The following is a 21,290-nucleotide window of genomic DNA, read 5'->3' on the forward strand; positions in this document are numbered from 1 at the left end:
CTTTCTGCTTTTGAGCGAAATCCGGTTGACAGATGGGACGACGCATTAGCTTTCAGACACAGAGAAGGGACAGTCATGGATTATTTTTTCGAGAAGAGACGTTTACTCTACATTGCCGACCCTAATCTACCAGACTCTGCAATCCTTCCCCTGATAATTCAAGGCATGACTAACGAATCGCAAAGAGAGGTTTGTGTACACCGTCCAACCTCCACGGATGACTTACTTGCTTGCCTTAAGTATGTGTCCAGTGATTTTCTGATTCACTGTCCCATCAAAAGGCATAGTACTCTACCACTGAGCATTGACGCACATGGCGAAACGGTAGAATATTTTAATACCGAGTCCGACCAATGTGACACGATGGAAAATGTATACCTTCTGAAGTCAAATCTCCTATTTGTTAAAATGATGGTAAATGGAAAATGTCTGGACTCCCTGGTTGATACTGGAGCATCTGTAAGCCTGGTAAATCAGGAAATCATCCAACCGAGCAAGGTTTATGAAGGAAGAATAGTTAGTGTTCAAAGCTATGATGGAAAAACTAGAAGGTTGCAACACTGGGCAGAAGTAGAGGTTGAATTTGGTGGACATCACCTAAAAGTAGATGCCCTTGTCATGCAGGGTGTTGATTTCCTGTTTCTTTTATCTCGGCCTGATATGAAGCGATTGAAGATGAATATTTCTTGGAGAGACGAAGTGACTATTGACGGATCATTTAAGCCTAACTTGCGTGGAATTGAAAATTCACATCGAAGAGTTAGAAATGCTGATGAGATACTGACAAATTTTCCCGAACTTATTTGTGTTGAGACGTACCCGCCAGCAGCAGATGTCTTCGAGGTACCGTTTAAGCTTCGTGACGTCACAGTAGTGCGTAAAAAGCCGTACAGTCTTTCCCTCGAGAAAAAGACCTGGCTAAAGGCCGAACTGCAGCAAATGCTAAATGCCGGTATTATAAGGCCATCAACATCCACTTTCGCGTCACCAGTCACCATAGTACCGAAAGACGATGGCTCATTTCGCCTTTGCACAGATTACCGGCAGATCAACGGCCAGACTGATTTGTTTCCTTTTCCTATGCCCCGAATAGACGAGATCATCAATGAAACTGGTGGATCAAATGTTTTCTCTCGGATCGACCTCTGTAAAGGATACTGGCAGGTGCCACTACAAGAAGATTACAAGCAGTACACTGCTTTTGTAACACCTTTCGATGTGTACGAGTACAACCGCTTACCATTCGGTTGGAAGAATTCTGGAGCTTGGTTTCAGAAAATGATGAATGGCATTCTTGATGAGTTCCTGGGAAAGTTTTGTAACGTATACATTGACGACATCATCATATACTCACGTACAAGAGAAGAACATGAAAAACACCTCTCGTGCGTGTTAGAAGCCCTCAGCAAGTCAAAGTTAAAGATTAACAAGAACAAGAGTGAATTTTTTCAGACAAATGTTGTCTTTCTAGGAAGAGTTTTTGACGGCAAAACTAAAACAACCAAAGAGGAGTCTATACAAAGGATGAAGAAGCTCGTCAAGCCATATGACCTACACTCACTCCGTGTTTTCCTCGGACTCGCCGGTCATTTTCGTGCGTTCATTAAGGATTACGCTGCAAAGACAAGATGCCTCACCAAGCTGACGCAAAAGGATGTGCCATTTATCTGGAGTGAAGAGTGCGAGAAAGCGTACGAGTACCTTGTTGAAGCTATATCGTCGGATCCTGTGCTTGTGCTACCCGACTTCAACAAGCCTTTCGAGCTGTGTACGGACGCTTCACAATATGGTACAGGGGCCGTTCTATATCAACGAGACACAACGGAACAGCAAGGACGCCAGCTCAAGGTGATTGGCTATTATTCTTCTACGTTCTCAAAAGCTCAAGAACATTACACGACCACAGAAAAAGAGGCTCTGGCTGTTGTGATGGCACTCCGGTATTTCAGAAGCTACATAGAGGGTCGTCATTTCCGGCTTTTCACTGACAACCGAGCGTTAACCTACCTCTTGGGATTAACCCAGCCCAAGGGCAGAGTGGCGCGTTGGATCAGTGAAATACAACAGTTCACTTTCGATGTAAGCCATCGACCTGGTGATAAGCTTCCTGACGCAGATGCACTTTCCAGGCTTCACATCACAGAAGTGAGAACATCTGATCATGAACATGTTTGCAGCTTGTGGGAAGGCACCGAAGATCTGACTTGCAATAATGGCAAATTTTGTGTGCCAGGAACTTTGGTGAAAAAGGTTTTGAAGCTATACCATGACAGCCCAGAGTCAGGAGGGCATGATGGATTCTGGAAAACTTATTGGAAGATAAAAAGTCGATTCATCTGGAAAAATATGAAGGAAGATATCAAGAACTACGTGCAAACATGTCACCAGTGCCAAATTAACAAGGCCAAGTATCGTCCAAGAGGGAATCAAATGGTCATCGCTCATCATTCCCAAGTCCCATTTGAAGTAATTCATCTAGATTTTGCCGAACTAAAAAAGCGAGGAGAGGGAGTCAGTAAGACTCAGGCATTCCTTGTCGCAATAGATGAATGCACACGCATGGCTGCTGCAAAGCCAGGAAAGGAAGACGCCAATTCTGTTTTGACGTTACTGGAGCGGAATATGTTCAAGAACACCAAGGTAGTGGTCTCCGACAACGGGCCAGCTTTCCGCAGTAAGAAGCTTCAAGAATGGGCCCGTGATAGAGGAATTGCCCTGAGATTTGCCACACCCTACCATCCAGAAGGAAACGGCCTAGCTGAGAGGCTCATTCGGGATTTGAAAACATTCATCGCAATTTACCATGATTTCCATGGAGGATGGAAGTGTGCCTTGGAAGCAGCAGTCAGGCACCACAATCATTCTCATACCATGGGATTAGGATGCACGCCTAACTTTGCTGCATCAGGCGAAGCAACTTGGCTACCGGCCGACTACGACCTTGGAATCGTTGGGAAAGTAGATCTGCAGGAAAGGCGCAAAACAGAAGAGGAGCTTTCACGCTACAGATCAACAATGAAGAGACACTTCGATCTGCGACATAGCCCAAAGATGCCTGTAATAGAGCCTGGAGATACAGTTTTAATCCGGAGGAGTTTAGATGGACCGAAGTCCAAATTTTCTGGGCCCTACACAGTGATAAAGACCGTCAAGCAACAAGGAATCTTGAAATCGCTACACTATTTGGGACCGGAAGGAAAAACTGAAATAGCAACAGTGGGAAATGTCATACCCTATCATCCCAGGAGGGATGAAAACCGAAGTCCGGGAGGATGTGATGTTCCGGCGAAGAAGAAGAAGACAGAAGAGACAAGAACAGCAGGGGGGAAGAGAAAGAAGTGATCAAGATGGATACCTGTAAATAAATGAGTGTATTTTAACTCGTACTTTATAAAAAGCCCCACGAATTACTTAGCGAAGACATTAATAGGAAACACAGGCTGCACCAGGCATGCAAGAACACGGGGCAATGGACATAATAATGCAGACAGGTGCCGATGAATTGAATAAATTTACATTCTTCACAGGGTAAAATTTTGTCTAGTTAATAGTGGTATGAACCGGCAGTTATGTTAACGACAGCATGGTTGGCAGCCATCTAATTAATAGACTCAACTTGCCATCCACCCCAATTTATACTGTGTCAGGTCTCTCTGTACTAGTTGTGATAATTCTGTATAATAGAATTTGACAAGTCAGGCCTGTCTTTCTTGGAATACCTACAAGAATTGTAGTGTGACAATGACTAATGCATTGGATATGTCTGCAGTAAGAACAGAAACGCAACAATGACAGTATTGCAAAGAAAGTGCAAGTGCAAAAGAAAAATAACAAGTGCAAAAGAAAAAAACATGTAGTAACATGAGCTTAGTTCAATGCAAGAACCTGACCGCCAGTTGGTAACATAGTTAAGCAACTGCTCAAAGCAGCTAAGAGACACAGACAAGCACCTTAGGGTGATACATATGTCATACATAAAGAGCTCATATATAAGAGGACTACTTGCTTTAATGCACGAGTCAGCAGTCAATGCAATGCATGTCTTATGCACACTTGTCCCTCTGTCCCCCTCACTTCAACGCAGCTAGCCTCTTAACTTAGTAGAACTGGGTTCCATTGTAGAAGAAATATTTGATCCTTTAATGTGCCCCTCACCAGGCCCCATCGGAAATTTCGGTTGCACACTGGGAGTTGTGAAGCACTATCTAGGGAGCATTTCACTGCAGGCATTTCTTGAATTTGTTAATTACAAGAGATAAAAGAAATTGAAATCCCCCGTCACCATACGGCCAGGAGGCAAGCTTCACTGCCAACACTGATATTTTTCTTTTTCTTTTTTTTTTGCCTCTACTAGCGCCTGCAAGCAATTGTCCTTCCTTGCCTTCTCTTATGCTAGAGCCAAGAACTGCGTCACATCTCTGTCCATGAGCCCCACCTTTATTATTTTTTGTCTTCTCTTCCTTTTTTCTTTTGCTGCACAGTGCACTTCTAGAGGCAATTAGTTCTGCATGTTCTACATTGGATGATTTACCGAAGTCACATAGTACCATAATCGGTGATGTTGCAAGCAATGTGTCAAATGTAGAGGTATTTGTACATGTGACTGAATCTCTGGCTAGGAGATGGCCTCCGTATGAGAAAGGGTACATGGGCTTTTGATAAAGTTCAACTGCTTTTGTGCTGTGCTGCCATTTGGGAAATTGAAGGCGCGGTCGTCAGCACGTGATCTGAGCACCATGCTAATTTGCTTACAATGGCAAAACCTGGTGAGAGTTAATATAATATAAAGTTACAATATGAGTTTGGTGTTAAAATAATATGACTTGCTGCTCCATTACAGCACACTGTGGAATATACTGCTGAGAATGCCCTTCATAAAAAGAGTGTGAATATCAAACAATGTTTATCCATTTTGTACATAATACTACCCTGCTTATTTAGGTCCCAAATTATATCCTACACCACCACAACCACCATCAGCTTATTTCATGTCTGTTGCAGAATGAAAACAGCTCTTGACTTAAAGAGACAATAATGTGTGCACGGGTACTTTTTTTGTAACTCTTATTCTGTACATAATATTCAATAAAACACTTGGCAAAGTCATGTAACACGGAATTTCTACAGACAGCTAACGACAACCTGTGATGCGCTGTACAACTACAAGATTCCTGTGTACAAGCACGAGGTATGAGGCTACAACAGTGCATGCCCAGACATGGCCAGCAGCAGTAATGCTAAACTAACCTCCGTTAACCTAAGCAAATAAATTATCTGTTTGCTTACCTATAGCACTTCTCCCATAAAAGGACACCGGACCACCCGGAAAACATGTTTAGCTACACAAGGTGGTGGTATCACCTCTATTATCTATATTTATTCTGGATGAAATGGGCGAACAAGGATGCTGATTGCCACATTGAACTATGCAGACCAAAAATGTGACCTAGTTGAGAAATTTGAATCAAATAAGAAAGCTAGACGTACAAAGTCTCTTTTTAAAGCTCTTTGATTAGGAATGCAGATTGTTGTACAACTAGGTATCACTGCATAAGAAACAAACAAAGAAACGAGGCACGCACCAACTAGTCGGTTGAGCATGGGTATGAAGAGGTTGACGACGCGGCCCGACACAAGCAGCGCAACACACACCACCACCACGAGCTGCAGGCGACAGTTGCGCTTGGGCCACAGGAAAGGCAGCAGCAAACGCACTTTGTTCTTGAAGCCCCGGAATGGACTGCCGCTGCCATTTTCTTCGTCCAGAAGTGGCTGCAGCAAGGAAGAAATCTTCACTATATGATGACTCTAATCCGGGTCGTCTTAGTGGATGTGATGCTCAAAGAGGCAGAGGCTGGCAGATAGTTCCCTGCCGCTGTCACCACCAGTATCATCGTCAGCCTATTAAAGGGACACCAAAGGCAAATACTAGGTCAAGCTAAAGTAATAAATTAGTGGTCGAGAATCTCTAAGGCGTTAATATTGTTGCAAACGGAATCCTAATAATCGAGAAATTGAGGTAAATGCAGGCCATGGTTAGAGACTCCCCCGCGACATTCAAGTACTTGCCCGATGATGAAAGCACTCTTCAGTTAAATTCTGTCACTAGTACTCAACCACTTGTTGCAAAAAAACATCCTTATATTGTATTATAGTATGAAATAAAATGCTACTAGTCCAGTTCCATTTTAATTTTGGAAAAAGGGACTCATTGAAGTTACCCTTGGCAATGACACGGGTGCTAGAAAGGTTTTGTTTTTGCTCAACTCCGTGCCACCCACGCTTTCGCTTTTTAGCAGTTTCATTATCGCACACTGCTGCGTTGGTCTTGCTGGCTCGCGAAACTTGCACAAACTGAAAGTAGCAGAGAATTCAACTTCAGTGTGATGTCGGGGGATGCCTGAGCGGTCTACGCCACTTGACCAAAAAGCAGCTGCGGCAGCGATTCCGCCGCTTTGTTGGCTCGGTGCCGCCGTCTGTCGGGTGCCGCCGTCTGTCGGGTGCTGCCGTCTGTCGGGTGCCGCCGTCTGTCAGGTACCGTTTTACTCACCAACGGCAGCAAAGTGGGGTGCTGGCATATGCAATGTCACCATTCCTTCGGTTGGGTGGCAGGAGATTGGAACTTCGAAAAAGGTGTTCGGACCCTTCAGATGCAGTTTTCTCGTAAACTAAGTGTTTTCTTGGTGAGAAACAAGTGTTGAAAGGTTTCTGGAAAGGTATTTAGGCAGTCCACATCAACCTAGTATTTGCTTTTAGTGTCCCTTTAAATTCACTGCATGATGAAGGTCCCTCACGGTGAGCTCCCTTTATTATTTGCAACAATGTACTGCAGAGTGAGCTCGTCGGACATAGTGCTAGTAATGTGAAACACTCCTTGCCTGCCTCTAACAGGCACCTTACAGTAGGCAGGAAGGTAAGTTCCCGTGTCACCTCATTTCAAGCCCCTTCAACAAAGAAAATGTACGTCCGATGGCGGTCTTAGAACTAGCTTTGCACAAAAGCCCAACAGTCCACCCATTAAGTCACAGACACATGCATGCAACACTCATACCAATGCCAACTAGTATTTCGATATGATTGGAGCATGCGTCATGTTGCATGGCAACAGTTTACTTAACAAAGCACATGAACAGGCAAGTTTGCATAAGGCCACATATTCAGGAATCGAATGTTCAAATTGTCAACCTCACCACTGTCCTTCACATGGGTTATGCTGTGAAGCAACAAGTTGCTTACAAAAGTGAGAGCGTGCAAGTTTTGCCCATCATTCCACTGTGGCAGCTAGCACTTCAAGATGCTCTGTGATCCTGCATCGCCACTGAGATCGGTCCAATTTCCTTGGTCCATGGAAGAGGAGAATTGTCATCCACCCGAATGCAGCACGACGATAAAAGGAAACCCATACATGTTCGAGTCCCGGATCAGGACAAGTTTTCTTTTGACTGCGAAGCTTTCTTTTGGTTTTCTTTGTAACTTTGTGCTACACTAGATGATAATTTTTCCCTTTCATGAACCTTTGTCTACGTTGTAGGCTTCCACAAAACTGATTTGCTATTTTTCCAGTCCACGACTGACGGGTACGCATATGATCGCATCAAGAGCTGAAAAAGTGCATTCAGCTGTAAAAGGAAACAGTAAAAAAAATGAGAAAGAAAAATCAACTTCTTGGACAACGTTCCCTGCACCATCTAACAACTACAGTAAGTTTATGTTTCATCGTCATCATCATCAGCCTGTTTACGCCCACTGCAGGGCAAAGGCCTCTCCCATCCTTCTCCAACTACCCCGGTCATGTACTAATTGTGGCCATGTTGTCCCTGCAAACTCTTAATCTCATTCGCCCACCTAACTTTCTGCTGCCCCCTGCTATGCTTCCCCTCTCTTGGAATTCAGTCCGTAACCCTTAATGACCATCGGTTATCTTCCCTCCTCATTACATGTCCTGCCCATGCCCATTTCTTTTTCTTGAAGTTTATGTTTAGTGCTCACCAACACATCATCCCATACAGATGGAGCTTCAAATATAGTGCTCTATTTGTGCCTGCTTATAGCGGTAGTGTAGGCCTAACCAAACACTCACCAGAGATAAACAAAAAAATGAATAAGCACAGGGCACGAAGCTGTGACGGTACTGTACCTGTGTCTCCTGAATGTGACCCCTCGAGTAAAGGAAGTAGTCTTGGACACTTGGCACCGAGGGACCCTTGAGGCCAATGCCAAACACCAGCACGGAGAGGATGAAACGGGCCGCAAAGAAGACCATGTCGGCTATGTCCTTGCGCCTACATCAGTGTGGTTGCAGCAAAATGAGGTCATTGCATTCTAAGCCGAGTCTGCATGTAGCATCAGGCTACCTAGATAATTCCTGTCCCTCAGGCTAGCTAGTGTAAGAAATGTGGACTGCTTCCGTATATGAGCAACTAGTCACTGGACTTATAGTAAATTATAGCATAATATTTCAGCAGTAAACACCATTAGAGAGGAACGTGTAACACATTAAAGGTAAACGCTTTCGACAAAATCTATTTTGGTTGATGATGAAAATTAAAAAGGGTGAAAACATCACACCAGGCATGTCCTGAAATTAGAGCGTCAATGTGTCAAAGCCATTTCGGCCTCTTCTCAATCTTTTGGGTGCTGGGTTTTTTCCGAAGGGCAACAAATTCAATTTCTGTCTGGGTAACTCATTACAGGCTTTAAATTTAAATGCTATTTATTGGGGATATGTTGCTTAATATTGAGAAAAATGTTTAATCTGAACATTTAACTGAAAATTATCATCATCAGCCTGGTTACGCCCACTGCAGGGCAAAGGCCTCTCCCATACTTCTCCAACAACCCCGGTCATGTACTAATTGTGGCCATGTCGTCCCTGCAAACTTCTTAATCTCATCCGCCCACCTAACTTTCTGCTGCCCCCTGCTACGCTTCCTTTGCCTTGGAATCCAGTCTGTAACCCTTAATGACCATCGGTTATCTTCCCTCCTCATTGCATGTCCTGCCCATGCCCATTTCTTTTTCTTGATTTCAACTAAGATGTCATTACCTTCCATTTGTTCCCTCACCCAATCTTCTCTTTTCTTATCCCTTAACGTTACATCCATCATTCTTCTATCCATAGCTCGTTGCGTCGTCCTCAATTTGAGTAGAACCCTTTTCCTAAGCCTCCAGGTTTCTGCCCCGTAGGTGAGTACTGGTAAGACACAGCTACTATGCACTTCTTATACAGGAGGCTGTGGCCAAGTACTGCACTAGGGTGGCCAATCCTGCTCTCGTGAGGGAGTGCGTTACCAGCTCTAGTCATCGGGATCAGGCCACACTCCAGGCCTGTTTATGCGATTTTATCACCACGCGGATTTTTTTTTTTAATCCAGTGGAAAATTGCCGGCACCGGGATTTGAACCACGGACCTCTTGCATGCGAGGCGGGTCTTCTACCTCTACGCCACCTGCTGCACTCAACTGAAAATTAAGAATTATGCTAATAATTTTATTTAGAATAATTGACATTTCTCAGGCAACATGGTCCTTTCATTGTTGTCACTGCTCCTCAAAATACTTTCGTAACTGACATCGAAGTTCTTTGAATTGGAGTGCAAAAGAAGTTCTTGAATTTCTGCGCCATCCAGAAAATGTGAAAGGTGAGAAACACTAGCAGTCTTATCCTTCAACACGCCATCTGTTGTTTAAGAACAAAACCTACCATAAAATTTAGTTTAACCAACTTCTCAATAGGAGGTGTGATCAGTCTACTGATTATTCATGTTCCCATATTATTTTTGGTACAGCCAAGGGTGTGCGTCAGTAGCCACACAAGTATGGTCGGACACGGCCCTTGTGGGGCTAAGGGTGACTATTGGGTTGTCGAAGAAACAGTGGCCTTAAGTGAGTGTTCTGTATTTTTTGTTTTTCTTTTATTCAGTCTTACTGAAGAAAAAAAAAACTAACAAAATACCACAGAGTCATACACACTGGGTAGTATTCCCAGCAACCTGTTGACGTTCCTAGGCATTGATTGAGGAAAACCCTGTTACGAGCTTAATCTATTTCAATCATGTAAGAGCACCATTGGTCCCGCTCACTTCTGCCACCTCTTTTCATGCTTACCAGTGCTCATGCCTGAGCTAACTGTTCCAGCTTCATTCTTTGCAATAATGATTATCATACTATTACTACTACTACAGTCAAACCTAGTTATAACAAAGTCGCATCCAACACAGAAATGCTACCTTCATTTTACCTAACATTCGTTATAAGCATATACTCATCACACGCTGGCACTGACAATAAACATTTTAGATTTACTTTGTTATATCTGATAATTTGTTACATCTGTGTTTGTTATATAGAGTTTCAACTTTACTATTTGTAATAATAATAGAAAGCTTTAGCCTGTCAATAAATGTATTACAATTAATACATAACAGAGACATTTGCATGGTGGCAGCTCCTTGTGGTGCATAATTTAACCACAGAGGACAGAGACATGTAATTGCAGTGACCAACCATATTCTATTTAGCTGCTGGTGTAAAGTCTAGAGGGTGACATGACTGTTAAGATACAATCTGATTTTTTTTATTTTCCTTTTACCGAATCACCCATGTAACAAAAACATTTCATAACTGTTGTGGCTAAAGAAAGCATGACAAGACGTTGCTATCGCTATTGCTACTGCTACTCATGGCTAGGCTCTGGTAACCCGGTATACCGTAGACAGTTACAGACAAACTAGAACTTGTTCATTAATCAAGAAACTGGCACTGACGAGTGGACCTGGAACCACCAGGAAGGGTGGTACAGTCCGAGAAATGCCATGGCCTCATGGATGACACCCATAGCCCAGAAGATCAGCAGCGGCAGGCCATGCCCGTGCGTGGGCGTGCTGGGCAGGGCCCAGTGGCGCTCCAGACGTGTCAGCAGCACCGACAGCAGCCAGGCGGGTGCCATGCACAGGGCCCAGACCAGCTGGTGGCCCTCGAGAGGGGCGCCTCCAATGCCCGACACAACAGCCAGCCGTATCAGGCACGATGTAGCCATTGCCATCATGAGCGATGTCTGCATGCAAACAGCCATCGACTCAATGAGCATGTGGAATGCCGTTTTCCAGTCAGCAGCCTCGCATGTCATGAGGATGACAAGTGATGTTCAATTGTGCGAGGTTCAAATATAGCTATATAACATCAACACATTGACCATGTGTTGCACATCACACCTTGTAAAGTGAATGGTGCTAATCACTCATTTCAGCCACTTTTGCTGCAGTACTTTTTTTTTTTCATGACAGCAACTTGCAGTAGAGTGTTGGGAACCTGATTTTCCACTCTGATGACTACCTTTATGTGAAGAGAGCACTTTTGTAGAAGACTTTGCACTGGCATAAAGCACATGTTTTGCTTGTGTTCCCAATGCAGTCAGACTTCAGAATAAGTTGCATTCAACAGAAAATTACCTTCATTATATCCTATACTCAATATCACCATATATTTATTATACACTGATATCAACATGAAACAGTACTGACTCCCTTCACTACATCAAAGTTCAACTGTACTTGCGTTTTGACAGCCCCAAGAAGCTATACACATGCCGGTCATGCCCCATCCTATCAAGTGTTCAGCCAAACAAGAACACTGTAAAAGCTTGAGACAATCAAGTGGCTTTTGTCAATTCTGCTTCACTGAAGCATTTGTAAGCTTTCAGCTTGTGGTGCAGCCCCAGTGACTAAGGAACAAATCACAGCAGTATCAGCATTGTACAACCCTCCAATTCCACAGGGTTTTTAGTTGTCTCAAGCCAGGAAGGTAGTACTGATTTAGGAGGCATAACATAGGACGGCACAGATTTGTTTATTTCAATAGCTTCAAGGCCCGATGACATCACAGAAGGGCATGGCAGGCATTAAAACAGTGGATAACAATAAAGCACAAAAGGAATAATCAAAGAATGCAGGTAAAGCAAATATGTGTCATTAAACACAAAGAAACAAGTTGTCAATAGCTAATTTAAACACGCTTAGATTATTTACTGTCACTACGGACGTGGGAAGGTGGTTTCATTCTATTGATGTCCTGGGAATAAATGAGTCATGAAGCAACCTTGTGAATGAAAACAGAACGCCTACTTTATATGGACGATAAGTTGCAAGTGTAGAAGAGACAAAGAAGGCCACCGTCCTACATTTCGCAGCACTCCAGCAGGCATAAGACCCACTAAGAACTCAGAGGAGGACGATGACGTTGTTGGCTGTAGTTGGATCTAGCACTGCAAGATATTCCAGAAATTTGAGAAACACAAAAGCAATAGGTATGTTGTTAAGTTAATTTAGAAGTGCAGTGTGACATGGGTGAACAAGACAATGTGCATGGCAAGGTGGAACAGGACACAAGCCCTCAGCTTGTGAGCCAACCAACACACGATGCTGCTTTGGAACACTACTACCATTCTCTTACAACATCATTAGCGGTGACGTTGAGCCAGACATTGTGAACATCAAATTTAATGTGGACAACAACTGGCAGCCTCGAAATTTGGTATTAAACTAAACTTCATGCACGATGGTAGCTCAGAGTGAACTTTGAGTGCAGGTAAGCCAGCCATTTAAAAGGAGAAGTCATGTATAACGTGGCAGAGTAATCAATGCAACACTTGGTATGTAAACACAGCTTCAGCTAAACAACTTTTCTAAAATCAGTCTCACTACTTCCCTGACATACACTGCATTCCAACTGCCACACGTAACAGTCAGGGTCCCCTGTTTCCATGATTGTAGTTGGCACAGCAATATCGAGCCACTATGAACCTTTCCACTGAGGTGAGAGAGTTTCTCTCTCTGGACCCTTGCCTATTTGTACAAAGCGAACATGTTGCTGCTGCTGAACTCCTGTTGAGCAGGTGCTCAAGCAGGCTCACAATAGTCCAGATGGACTCGAGGCGACATTCAAAGAGTTTTTGTTGGAAAAGTTTCAATGGCAGACACTACGATGGCTTAGAATGAGTCCCCTCTTATGCATGCTATCAGCTAAGAAATTCTAAGGATCAGCTCCAGTATCCTCAATGTCATCAACACCAAGCACCTTTAACACCTTCGCCACACTTCACTCCTGCGTTGGGCATGGCGGCACTGCTTCGAGAATATTGCTCACGAACCTTTTCATCTTTTTGCTACAGGTGAAAAAATGCGACACCATATGTTATCGTCGTGGCAATGTGATCCTAGTGATTTTTTCATGCCAATGGCAGTTGTGGCTGTCTTTATGTGATTACTCGGTAACCTTAACATCTTGTTACCGCTGCCTAGTGATACCAAAATGTATCCTGGCCCCAACATGCAGGAACACCTTTTTGGAATCCACTCCTTGGCCTCCCCTATAGATTAAATTAAAATTGAGAACAAGGCAACCAATGAGGTTCCTGCAGTTATCTCACGTGGAGATCAATACATTCATCAAGGCAGAATTTTGGATGAAAACAGATAAAGACTGTCTCAGCTGGCTGAAACTTAACATGAAGTGCGTTTAGCACAGTTGAGCCCACTTATACTGATACTGATTTTAACAATATTGTCACGTTGTAGTGATGCTGAAGGACATACATAGTGGCAAAACTGTGAATCACGAAACCAGGTTGTTATTGGGTGAACTGTGCCGACAAAAGTGAGTGACACTCAAAGCACAACTATAGCAGTGAGCATAGTCGGCGATCGCAAAAATTTGATCTGCAGGTCAAGCGGGTTGGATTTTATACATGACTCATGACTATTCGCGTTGCGCATATGATCTGATCACACAAGGTTCAGCGAGAACATACACAGCAGATAGAAACAATGATAACATTCAAGTAAGTTGCAAACCATGCAGGTGCGTTTCACACTAAGCGATAACAATGAAAGTGTGTTCAAAGGGGCTGGTTGGATCATCTTTGGAATAAAAAACATAAACAGTGCGATACAGGTCGTCCTGTGTCACACTGTTTTTGTTTTTTATTCCAAAGATAACATTAAGCTGTTAGTGGGTGAAATGCAGTCTCTGGAAAAGCATAAATAAGAACATGTGTCAAGATATCGAATATAACAATGAGTAGCCAATGCACCATCAACCTTTGTGTGTGTTCTATTGTAAAATAAACCACTTACTACAATGCTTCCATGCCACGTTATTGGCTCTGACAAATAAATATGGCTACTGGGCGTGTGTGCTGAAAGGCAAAAGAACGCTAAATTTCCGAAAGGAAAAAGGAAAGTGACCCGCTTCGCCACACTTGACTTTATGCTGTTCACCCTGCACTGCACACTTTTATCGCACTGCCTTGAAAAAAAAAACAAAATGCGAGCTTCTTTGCTGCACACGGCTCTGATATAATTAAAATGTTTGAATGTTTGTCCCCTCTGCTTTTTTCATGTAACCCGGTTATATCAATTATTAGTTAACAATGCAATTTTCTTGGCATTTGAATATTGTTATAAGTAGGTCAATGGTAAAATGTCAACAAAATTGAGAACAGAAGCAGGTGATGAAACTTGATTGTTTATGCCATGCTTGAACCAAAAAAACGAGCTGGTAGACAGCCTAGAAATGAAGGTGTCTCGCCAACTAATAAACGGTACACTTAGTGAAACTGCTTCGGGATTTCAAGGAATTTATTGTCTTTGTGCAAGAAGAGTTAACAAGGCAAAGTCAGTCATGAAAACTGTTAGCCAACAGGGATAACCCTAAAATTACTAAAAACAGTTACAAGTTTGTCTTGCTAAGAATCGAAGACATACGACAAAAGTTTTAGGAAAGCGACTGGACTAAACACGAAAACGACAAGGATACAGTGGTGTTTGGCCAGATTAGACTTAACAGTGGACTACCATATTTATTCGAATATAGGTCAACCTTTCTTTTTTTTTTCTGAAGATGCTACTCAAAATGAGCTATTAACGTGTATCCGTGACCAAAGAATCTTGACCTATGTTTGTAAATAAAGTTAGCAAAAGTACCGAGCTAACAAGTTCCTCTGTAAAGTTCCTTCTGGCTGGCTGTCAAGCCAGCCTGAAGATTACCCAGACTGGCATTAACAAATGCTGAATATTATGGAAACACTAGAAGTATTAAATTACTATATACCATGTCACTTACCCAATTCTACAAAGATAATTCTTAATTAAATTAAATTATGGGATTTTACGTGCCAAAACCACAATCTGATTATAAAGCACACCATAGTGAGGGACTCTGGAAATTTGGACCATCTGGGGTTCTTCAAGGCACACAAGATAATTTTGACTGCTGATTTCAACCTTCCGGGCATATCACAGGGTATGCTTGAACTAGCAAAGAAGCATTGCTGAATTTAGCCTTTAATTTTCACCTGAAACGTCGAACCTCACATTTGAAATCAGCAACTAAAGATGTTGAGGATCTAACCTTTGAAAATGATGTCATCCTAAGGAATACATTGTCCTGGGAAGTTGCTGATCGCATGTCAGATCACAAAGCAACGAAGTGTTCCTTTTTGTCATCGTCACATGTGCCTGTGAAAAAAAGCTTAAGAGGCCCCTAACCAGACCCCATTGCAATTTTTGGTTATACACAGGAAGTTGTAAACTGCTGTCTGAGGAGCATTTTAGTGAAGTAAAACGCCATCTGAAGAGCATTTTACAGAAACAATTGTTCAAATTGGTTTGCTATTGGAGGAGATGGAAGAAACTACCTGCCCTGTTACTATGTTGCCAGGAGGCAAGTGTTGCTGCCAATGGAGAGACACTTTCGCATCAAGCAGTGCCCGCAAGCAGTGTTCCTTTCCTGCCTTCTCCCATACCGGAACCTAGGGACCACGTCATGGTCATGCATGGAGCCCTGCCTCCTACATCGCCGAGATTGGATGGGAGACGTGAGAGCAGCATGCAAGGCCAGCGATGTGATGCAATGAAGGCATGCCGTGCGGGGTGCACGACACAAACGCGAGTGTGGTGAAGCAGCTCGCACGTTTAATGCATTAGGATTCTTAAGGAACTTCATGTGCTTTACAGGGGCCATCTACCTAGCTATGTATGTCTGTATCCAACCGTTTTCCCGCCTACCTGGGTCAATGGGCAGTCATGGTCAAACGAGTAGTGCACTTGGGCTGCTGTGCTGAAGAAACAGGGTTTAAAACCAGCTGTCCGACCAACTTTGATGGCATGGGTCACTGTAGATACGGAACTGCGTAGGTACCACTGTTCAATCAAACTCTTTCACGTCAACTTGAAGCACTGGCTATGTACCACTCGGTCTGTGCTGGTCTTCAATGAACCTCCGTATCATTAATGTATCACCATATTGCTTCAATGCTAAGCACATTACCGTTGACAGCCATCATGAGATGGGTTCTGCCAAATTGTTTTTCTTTTGCTGGATTTCGCTTTCCTTCTATTTTTGGTGCAGACACCCGGTAGCCAGGTTTAATTATTATAGCCAAAAATTCAGCGTGGGAACATTGTAGTAAGCTGTTTATTTTACCATAAAATGCACAGAAACGTTGATGGCGTAGCAGCTACTCAATGTTATGTTACATCCGAGTATTGTTAAAATCAGTAATCAGTATAAGTGGGCTCAGCACTGCTTCTTTCTGTCTATAATTAGATCGTTTGAATGTCTGTCCCCTCTGCTTTTTTTTCATGCAACTCGGTTATAACAATACCAGTTGCAACAATGCAGTTTTATAGGCACATTAACATTCTTATAAGTAGGTCGAGCTGTAACAGGCAAACAATTTTCAGAACAGAAGCAGATGATGAAACTTAACTGTTTATGGCATGCCCGAACCAAAAAACGAGCTGGTAGACAGCCTAGAAATGAAGGTGTCTTGCCAACTAATAAAGGGTAGACTTTGTGAAACTGTTTCAGGATTTAAAGAATTTATTATCTTAGCACCAGAAGAGTTAACAAGGCAAAGCCAGTCATAAAATACAGTTAGACAACAGGGATAACCCTAAAATTCCTGAAACTGTTACAAGCTTTTTGAGCTAAGAATCCAAGACATATGGCAACAGTTGTGGGATAGCAGCCAGACTAAACATGAAAACGAGGACACAGTGGTGTTTGACTAGATTAGATTAAATGACAAATTACTATATTTATTCGAATATAGGTCAACCTTTTTTTTTCTTCTGAATATGTCACTCAAAATGAGTTAACATATATTCGTAACCAAAAAATCTCAACCTATGTTCGTAAACAAAGCTAGCAAAAGTAACGAAATAACAAAGTTCCTCCGTCAAGCACGCCATAAGGCCAGCCTGAAGTCTATCCAGACTGGCATTAACAAATGCGGAACCTCCACCGCACTCGACGGTATAGCGGACGACGTCGTTTGGGGTGCTGGGGACTCCTGTGAAGCATCCGACAAGGACTACTTCTCTGGTAGCTTGGACGAGGATGTCGCTTGTAGCATCGACTAGTGAGATTTAGTAGCCGAACTTAGAGTAAATAAAGTTGTCTTGCGTTCAATTTCCTTTTCTAAAAAACACATGGGTCCACCTATATTCAAAGCAATATTTGGCTGCCATGTTCACAACAGCCTCTATGACAGATTGGCAACGTTTTCTTACTATGTTAAAAAAAAAGTGTTTCAGGGCCCTTTTAACATGTGTCTTGCTGCTAATTTCTGTTTAAATTGCAAACAGTTTTTTGGCGTGGCAGAATGATGAACTGCTTAATGGACTACCTGTCAAAATAAAATGTGTACACATTCAAGGGCAGTCTTTAGATTATGTTGAAGTGCTCCTAATGTTTCCATGGGTACGGTCCAAGCACTTGTCCTATTTCCTCTCTTCACAAATGACATAACATGTGATATTAGTATGACTATAAGAATTTTCCTAGATGACTGCATATTTCATAAAAAGTAATACTGACAGTCAAGGCCAAATGACGCGAAGTAATGCAATACTAAATAAACATAGATCCATGGCCTGATGAGTGGCAGATGGTGCACAGAAAGCAGTCTGTATGATTGACTCATAGGAAGAGAACACTATTACTGAATAATAAAATTCAGAACATCTGCCCTTACTAAAGTGGAAAAATACATACACTATTTGGGTGACACAAGAAGCGTATGAAATAAGCGTAACAAACATCTTACTGAATATTGATTCCGCTTCAATACATTTAGGTATTCTTTTCTTCTGTACACTTAAAACAAAAAGTGTTTCCTAACAGCATTGTCCTACCTTTAAAATTTTTTCGATTGCCTGTTTAATTATGTCTGTTGTCCAGATTACTAGTGATCTTTCATTTTTCATGGTTGGTTCAACTATGCACTTGAGCCTATGAGTGCTATAATTTACATGGGAAATAATATATTTTTTTCCAGTTTCCCTTGTTCTTGATTATACCTGTAGACCACTACATTGTAACTTACAGGATGACATAGCACATGTAAAAATTTTTGCAGTTTGATTACTTGTTCTGTTTCTTATAAGTGTTCTTCCCCTTTCATTTGTTAGTACTTGACTTTCAGACGTTTGAAATTGTATCCAGAATGCTTTTTTATGAGTCACGTTTCTACAGACTTCTACCATTCATGCTGTTATCTGAGTTTTGTCTTATTTCAGCTTTCGTTTTGCTGTGTGCTAGTGTAGACATGGGCCGGTGTAACGTAAGACTATTCCAATTTGTTTTTATTCCAAATCTGCCTTTAGCCCTCCCTAAGAGGTCAAAATGACTCGGGCTGCAACCATATGGGCTGGACCAAAAGTATTCTGACCTATCAAGGAGGGCTAATGGTAGATATGGAATAAAAACAGATTAGAACAGTTCTACGATATACCGACCCTGTATACAGATGTACTGTCCCAATTCCTGCCACAGCCAATCCCAACATTAGTGCAATAAGTATAGATAAATAAAACAGATCCAACCCAATGTCGTCATCTAAATGACACGATGCTTGTTTGAGTTAGTGAGGTAGTAGTACCAGCAGATGAGGCAAGCACAACCTCATCACCTGCAGCTGTCTGTGTTATGCGGACAAAGGCAATGTATGATGCTTGTTGAAGAATGCTGATGTGAGGTGTATGCACAGAGAAGGGTGACATACATCTAAACACATGTGAGACTTCAATACCCTTACTACTGCAGTGGCATGTACCCTGTGGCACAAGTTGTCTTTGCGGGTCCATGCCTAGTGAGCCTTGTTGTTTACTTGGCTACCTCCATGCCCAGTTGAAAAAGCATCCAACAGCAAGTTTTCCAGTCATTCAGCCACATTCCCCGTAGCATCCAGAAATGGGGAAGCAAAGTGGCGGGAAGAAGCAGAGAGAGCTTTACTTTAAATTAAAGTTACGTTCTTAAATGAGGTTTCTTACAGCAAAGCTATTAGCCTCTCAACGGTCTGCATTTTTCATGTCTATCCATGAACAAAAATTATCATCAGCAATGGCTCGTGCTCCCCTAAGTAAGCAAAAATGCAAAGGCTTATCCCCCTCGTAATGCAGAGGCTGCAAGCAGTCAGAAAGTGAAGTGAACAGTGCACAAGTTAATTGGAATCAAGCACACAATGTACAGAAAGTGTACATTTCAATAAAGAACAAGCTCAAAACAAGCATCTGTCATCATAAGCAATGGCTCATACCCCCATAAGGCAGAGGCTACAAGCACTCAGCAAAGTGAAGCAAACAGTGCATGCATGCATTCATTGAAATCACCCATACAACACACAGAACAGCATATGTTTCAATAAAGAACAACCTCAAAGCAAGCATATGAACTATCAATAAAGCACTGCATATGCCCCTTAGCAGTTGCAGTGATGTTCTTACAACAGCTTCGCTGGACATTCACTTTTGCAAGTCCGGGATGGTGAATCGTTTTTTTTTTTTTTTTTTTTCAAGGAGCACTTACATGGAACTTGTAGCAGCCTCTGCGATGAAGTAGTCTGGTGTCGAGGCGTGTGGCATACTTGTGGTACACAGCCCACTGGATGCCCCCGCCTACCAGTATGGTGAAGAGCAGAACAGGTGGCCCCACTGTGTCAAGGAAACACTGGGAGAGACCCTCTCGGGTCCACATGTGGCCCAGGGTCACATTTGGAGGGCAGTAATGCATCTTGTCGGCCTTGCTGTTGCCTCACGACAGCACGTCCTGCATGGCACACAGTGCGAAAAATTTGTAGTACAAACATTCAGCAAGCAGTCTAGACAGGTTGTTATTTTTGTTAAAATGTTTATTAAAATAACCATAAAGAGCTTCCGCCCCCAGGAAGTGGATCCATCAGGGTGGGGAGAGGGACGAAGGAGGAGGTCAGTTCGAGTAGTGACACCACTTCAAGACTTGCTCTGGAAGCCTATTTTACCGAAAAGAACAAAGACTGTTGCATAAGTGAGCCATCTATTGTGCTGCAAGCTTCTGAATACAAATTCTTGTGGCGCCCACGCAAGATGTGTATATGTTTGCAGTGCTCAGCGATGGAAACACAATACTCGACCCAAATGGTGGCGAACATTTCTTTGTGCCATTGGTGCATGCTGGGGACACCAGGCTGATTAATTATGGCACACAATGAAAGCAAGGGCATTTGTGATGCACGGTAAATGCACTTCGTCCCCCAGCAATCACCCAGCGCCCATTGGTTGTGCAACAAGCACCAGCCACCATGCAGGCCAATTACATTATTTAAATCGCTGAACTCATTGACATCATTCTGCATAATACGTTCTTTGGCATACAACGTTGCTGTTGTTTTTTTCCCCGGCCACCGTACCATAGGAGCAATGCATTTTTGTACAGTTATTGAAATCGCATTTACACCAGAAATTTTACAATACGACTGCAGAAGTGGGCTTTTACTTGTATGTTTAAAAACCACAGCTTTATACTCCAGTGTACTTGCTTAAGTAACACTTGAACAACCCACGAATGTGTTAAGCCCCAGCCACACTGGAGAAAAAAATGCATGCGTCACACCTGCAGCGATAAAACGCTGCTGCAGCAGTGTGAGCGCGTTGACTAGTGATGCGGTTGCACTGCTCAATTGAATGAGGAAATGGCGGCTTCCTTTTTTAACTTCCAGAAGAACCTTTTCACGGATATTGAAGAAAAGAAAGTTCAGCACGAACAGATGAGCTATGTAAACATTGCTGAATAAAATGCATTCACCGTGGTGCATATGGAGTCGACTGATGCTGCTCCACATAACATGTTATGTGCAGCAGTATTTTGATGCCTCGCAAACCTTTGCTATTGAGTTTGTCACTGAGTACGCCAATATTTATACTTATCTGTACTTGCTTTGGATAATACAATTTTTTTATTATATGTTTTGTT

The 21,290-nt window shown here is 42.7% G+C and overlaps 1 protein-coding gene and 1 long non-coding RNA gene across 4 annotated transcripts in view; one reads left to right on the forward strand and one right to left on the reverse strand.

Moving 5' to 3' along the window:
- Positions 1 to 21,290, forward strand: part of LOC135905611 (uncharacterized) — a 135,572-nt gene that overhangs the window by 110,216 nt on the left and 4,066 nt on the right. The gene's annotated exons all lie outside the window — the stretch shown is intronic.
- The window catches only part of Hmt-1 (ABC transporter ATP-binding protein/permease Hmt-1), a 134,940-nt gene that overhangs the window by 103,940 nt on the left and 9,710 nt on the right, over positions 1 to 21,290 (reverse strand). The window contains exons 2-5 of the mRNA XM_065436557.2: positions 19,869 to 20,108; positions 10,766 to 11,055; positions 8,138 to 8,282; positions 5,583 to 5,772 (exon numbers count right to left, since the gene is read on the reverse strand). Of these exons, the coding sequence (XP_065292629.1) occupies positions 5,583 to 5,772; positions 8,138 to 8,282; positions 10,766 to 11,055; positions 19,869 to 20,072 (829 nt within the window). The 5' untranslated portion in view covers positions 20,073 to 20,108. The remainder of the gene's footprint in view (positions 1 to 5,582; positions 5,773 to 8,137; positions 8,283 to 10,765; positions 11,056 to 19,868; positions 20,109 to 21,290) is intronic.

Source organism: Dermacentor albipictus, chromosome 1, assembly GCF_038994185.2.
Source record: "Dermacentor albipictus isolate Rhodes 1998 colony chromosome 1, USDA_Dalb.pri_finalv2, whole genome shotgun sequence".
NCBI lineage: Eukaryota > Metazoa > Arthropoda > Arachnida > Ixodida > Ixodidae > Dermacentor > Dermacentor albipictus.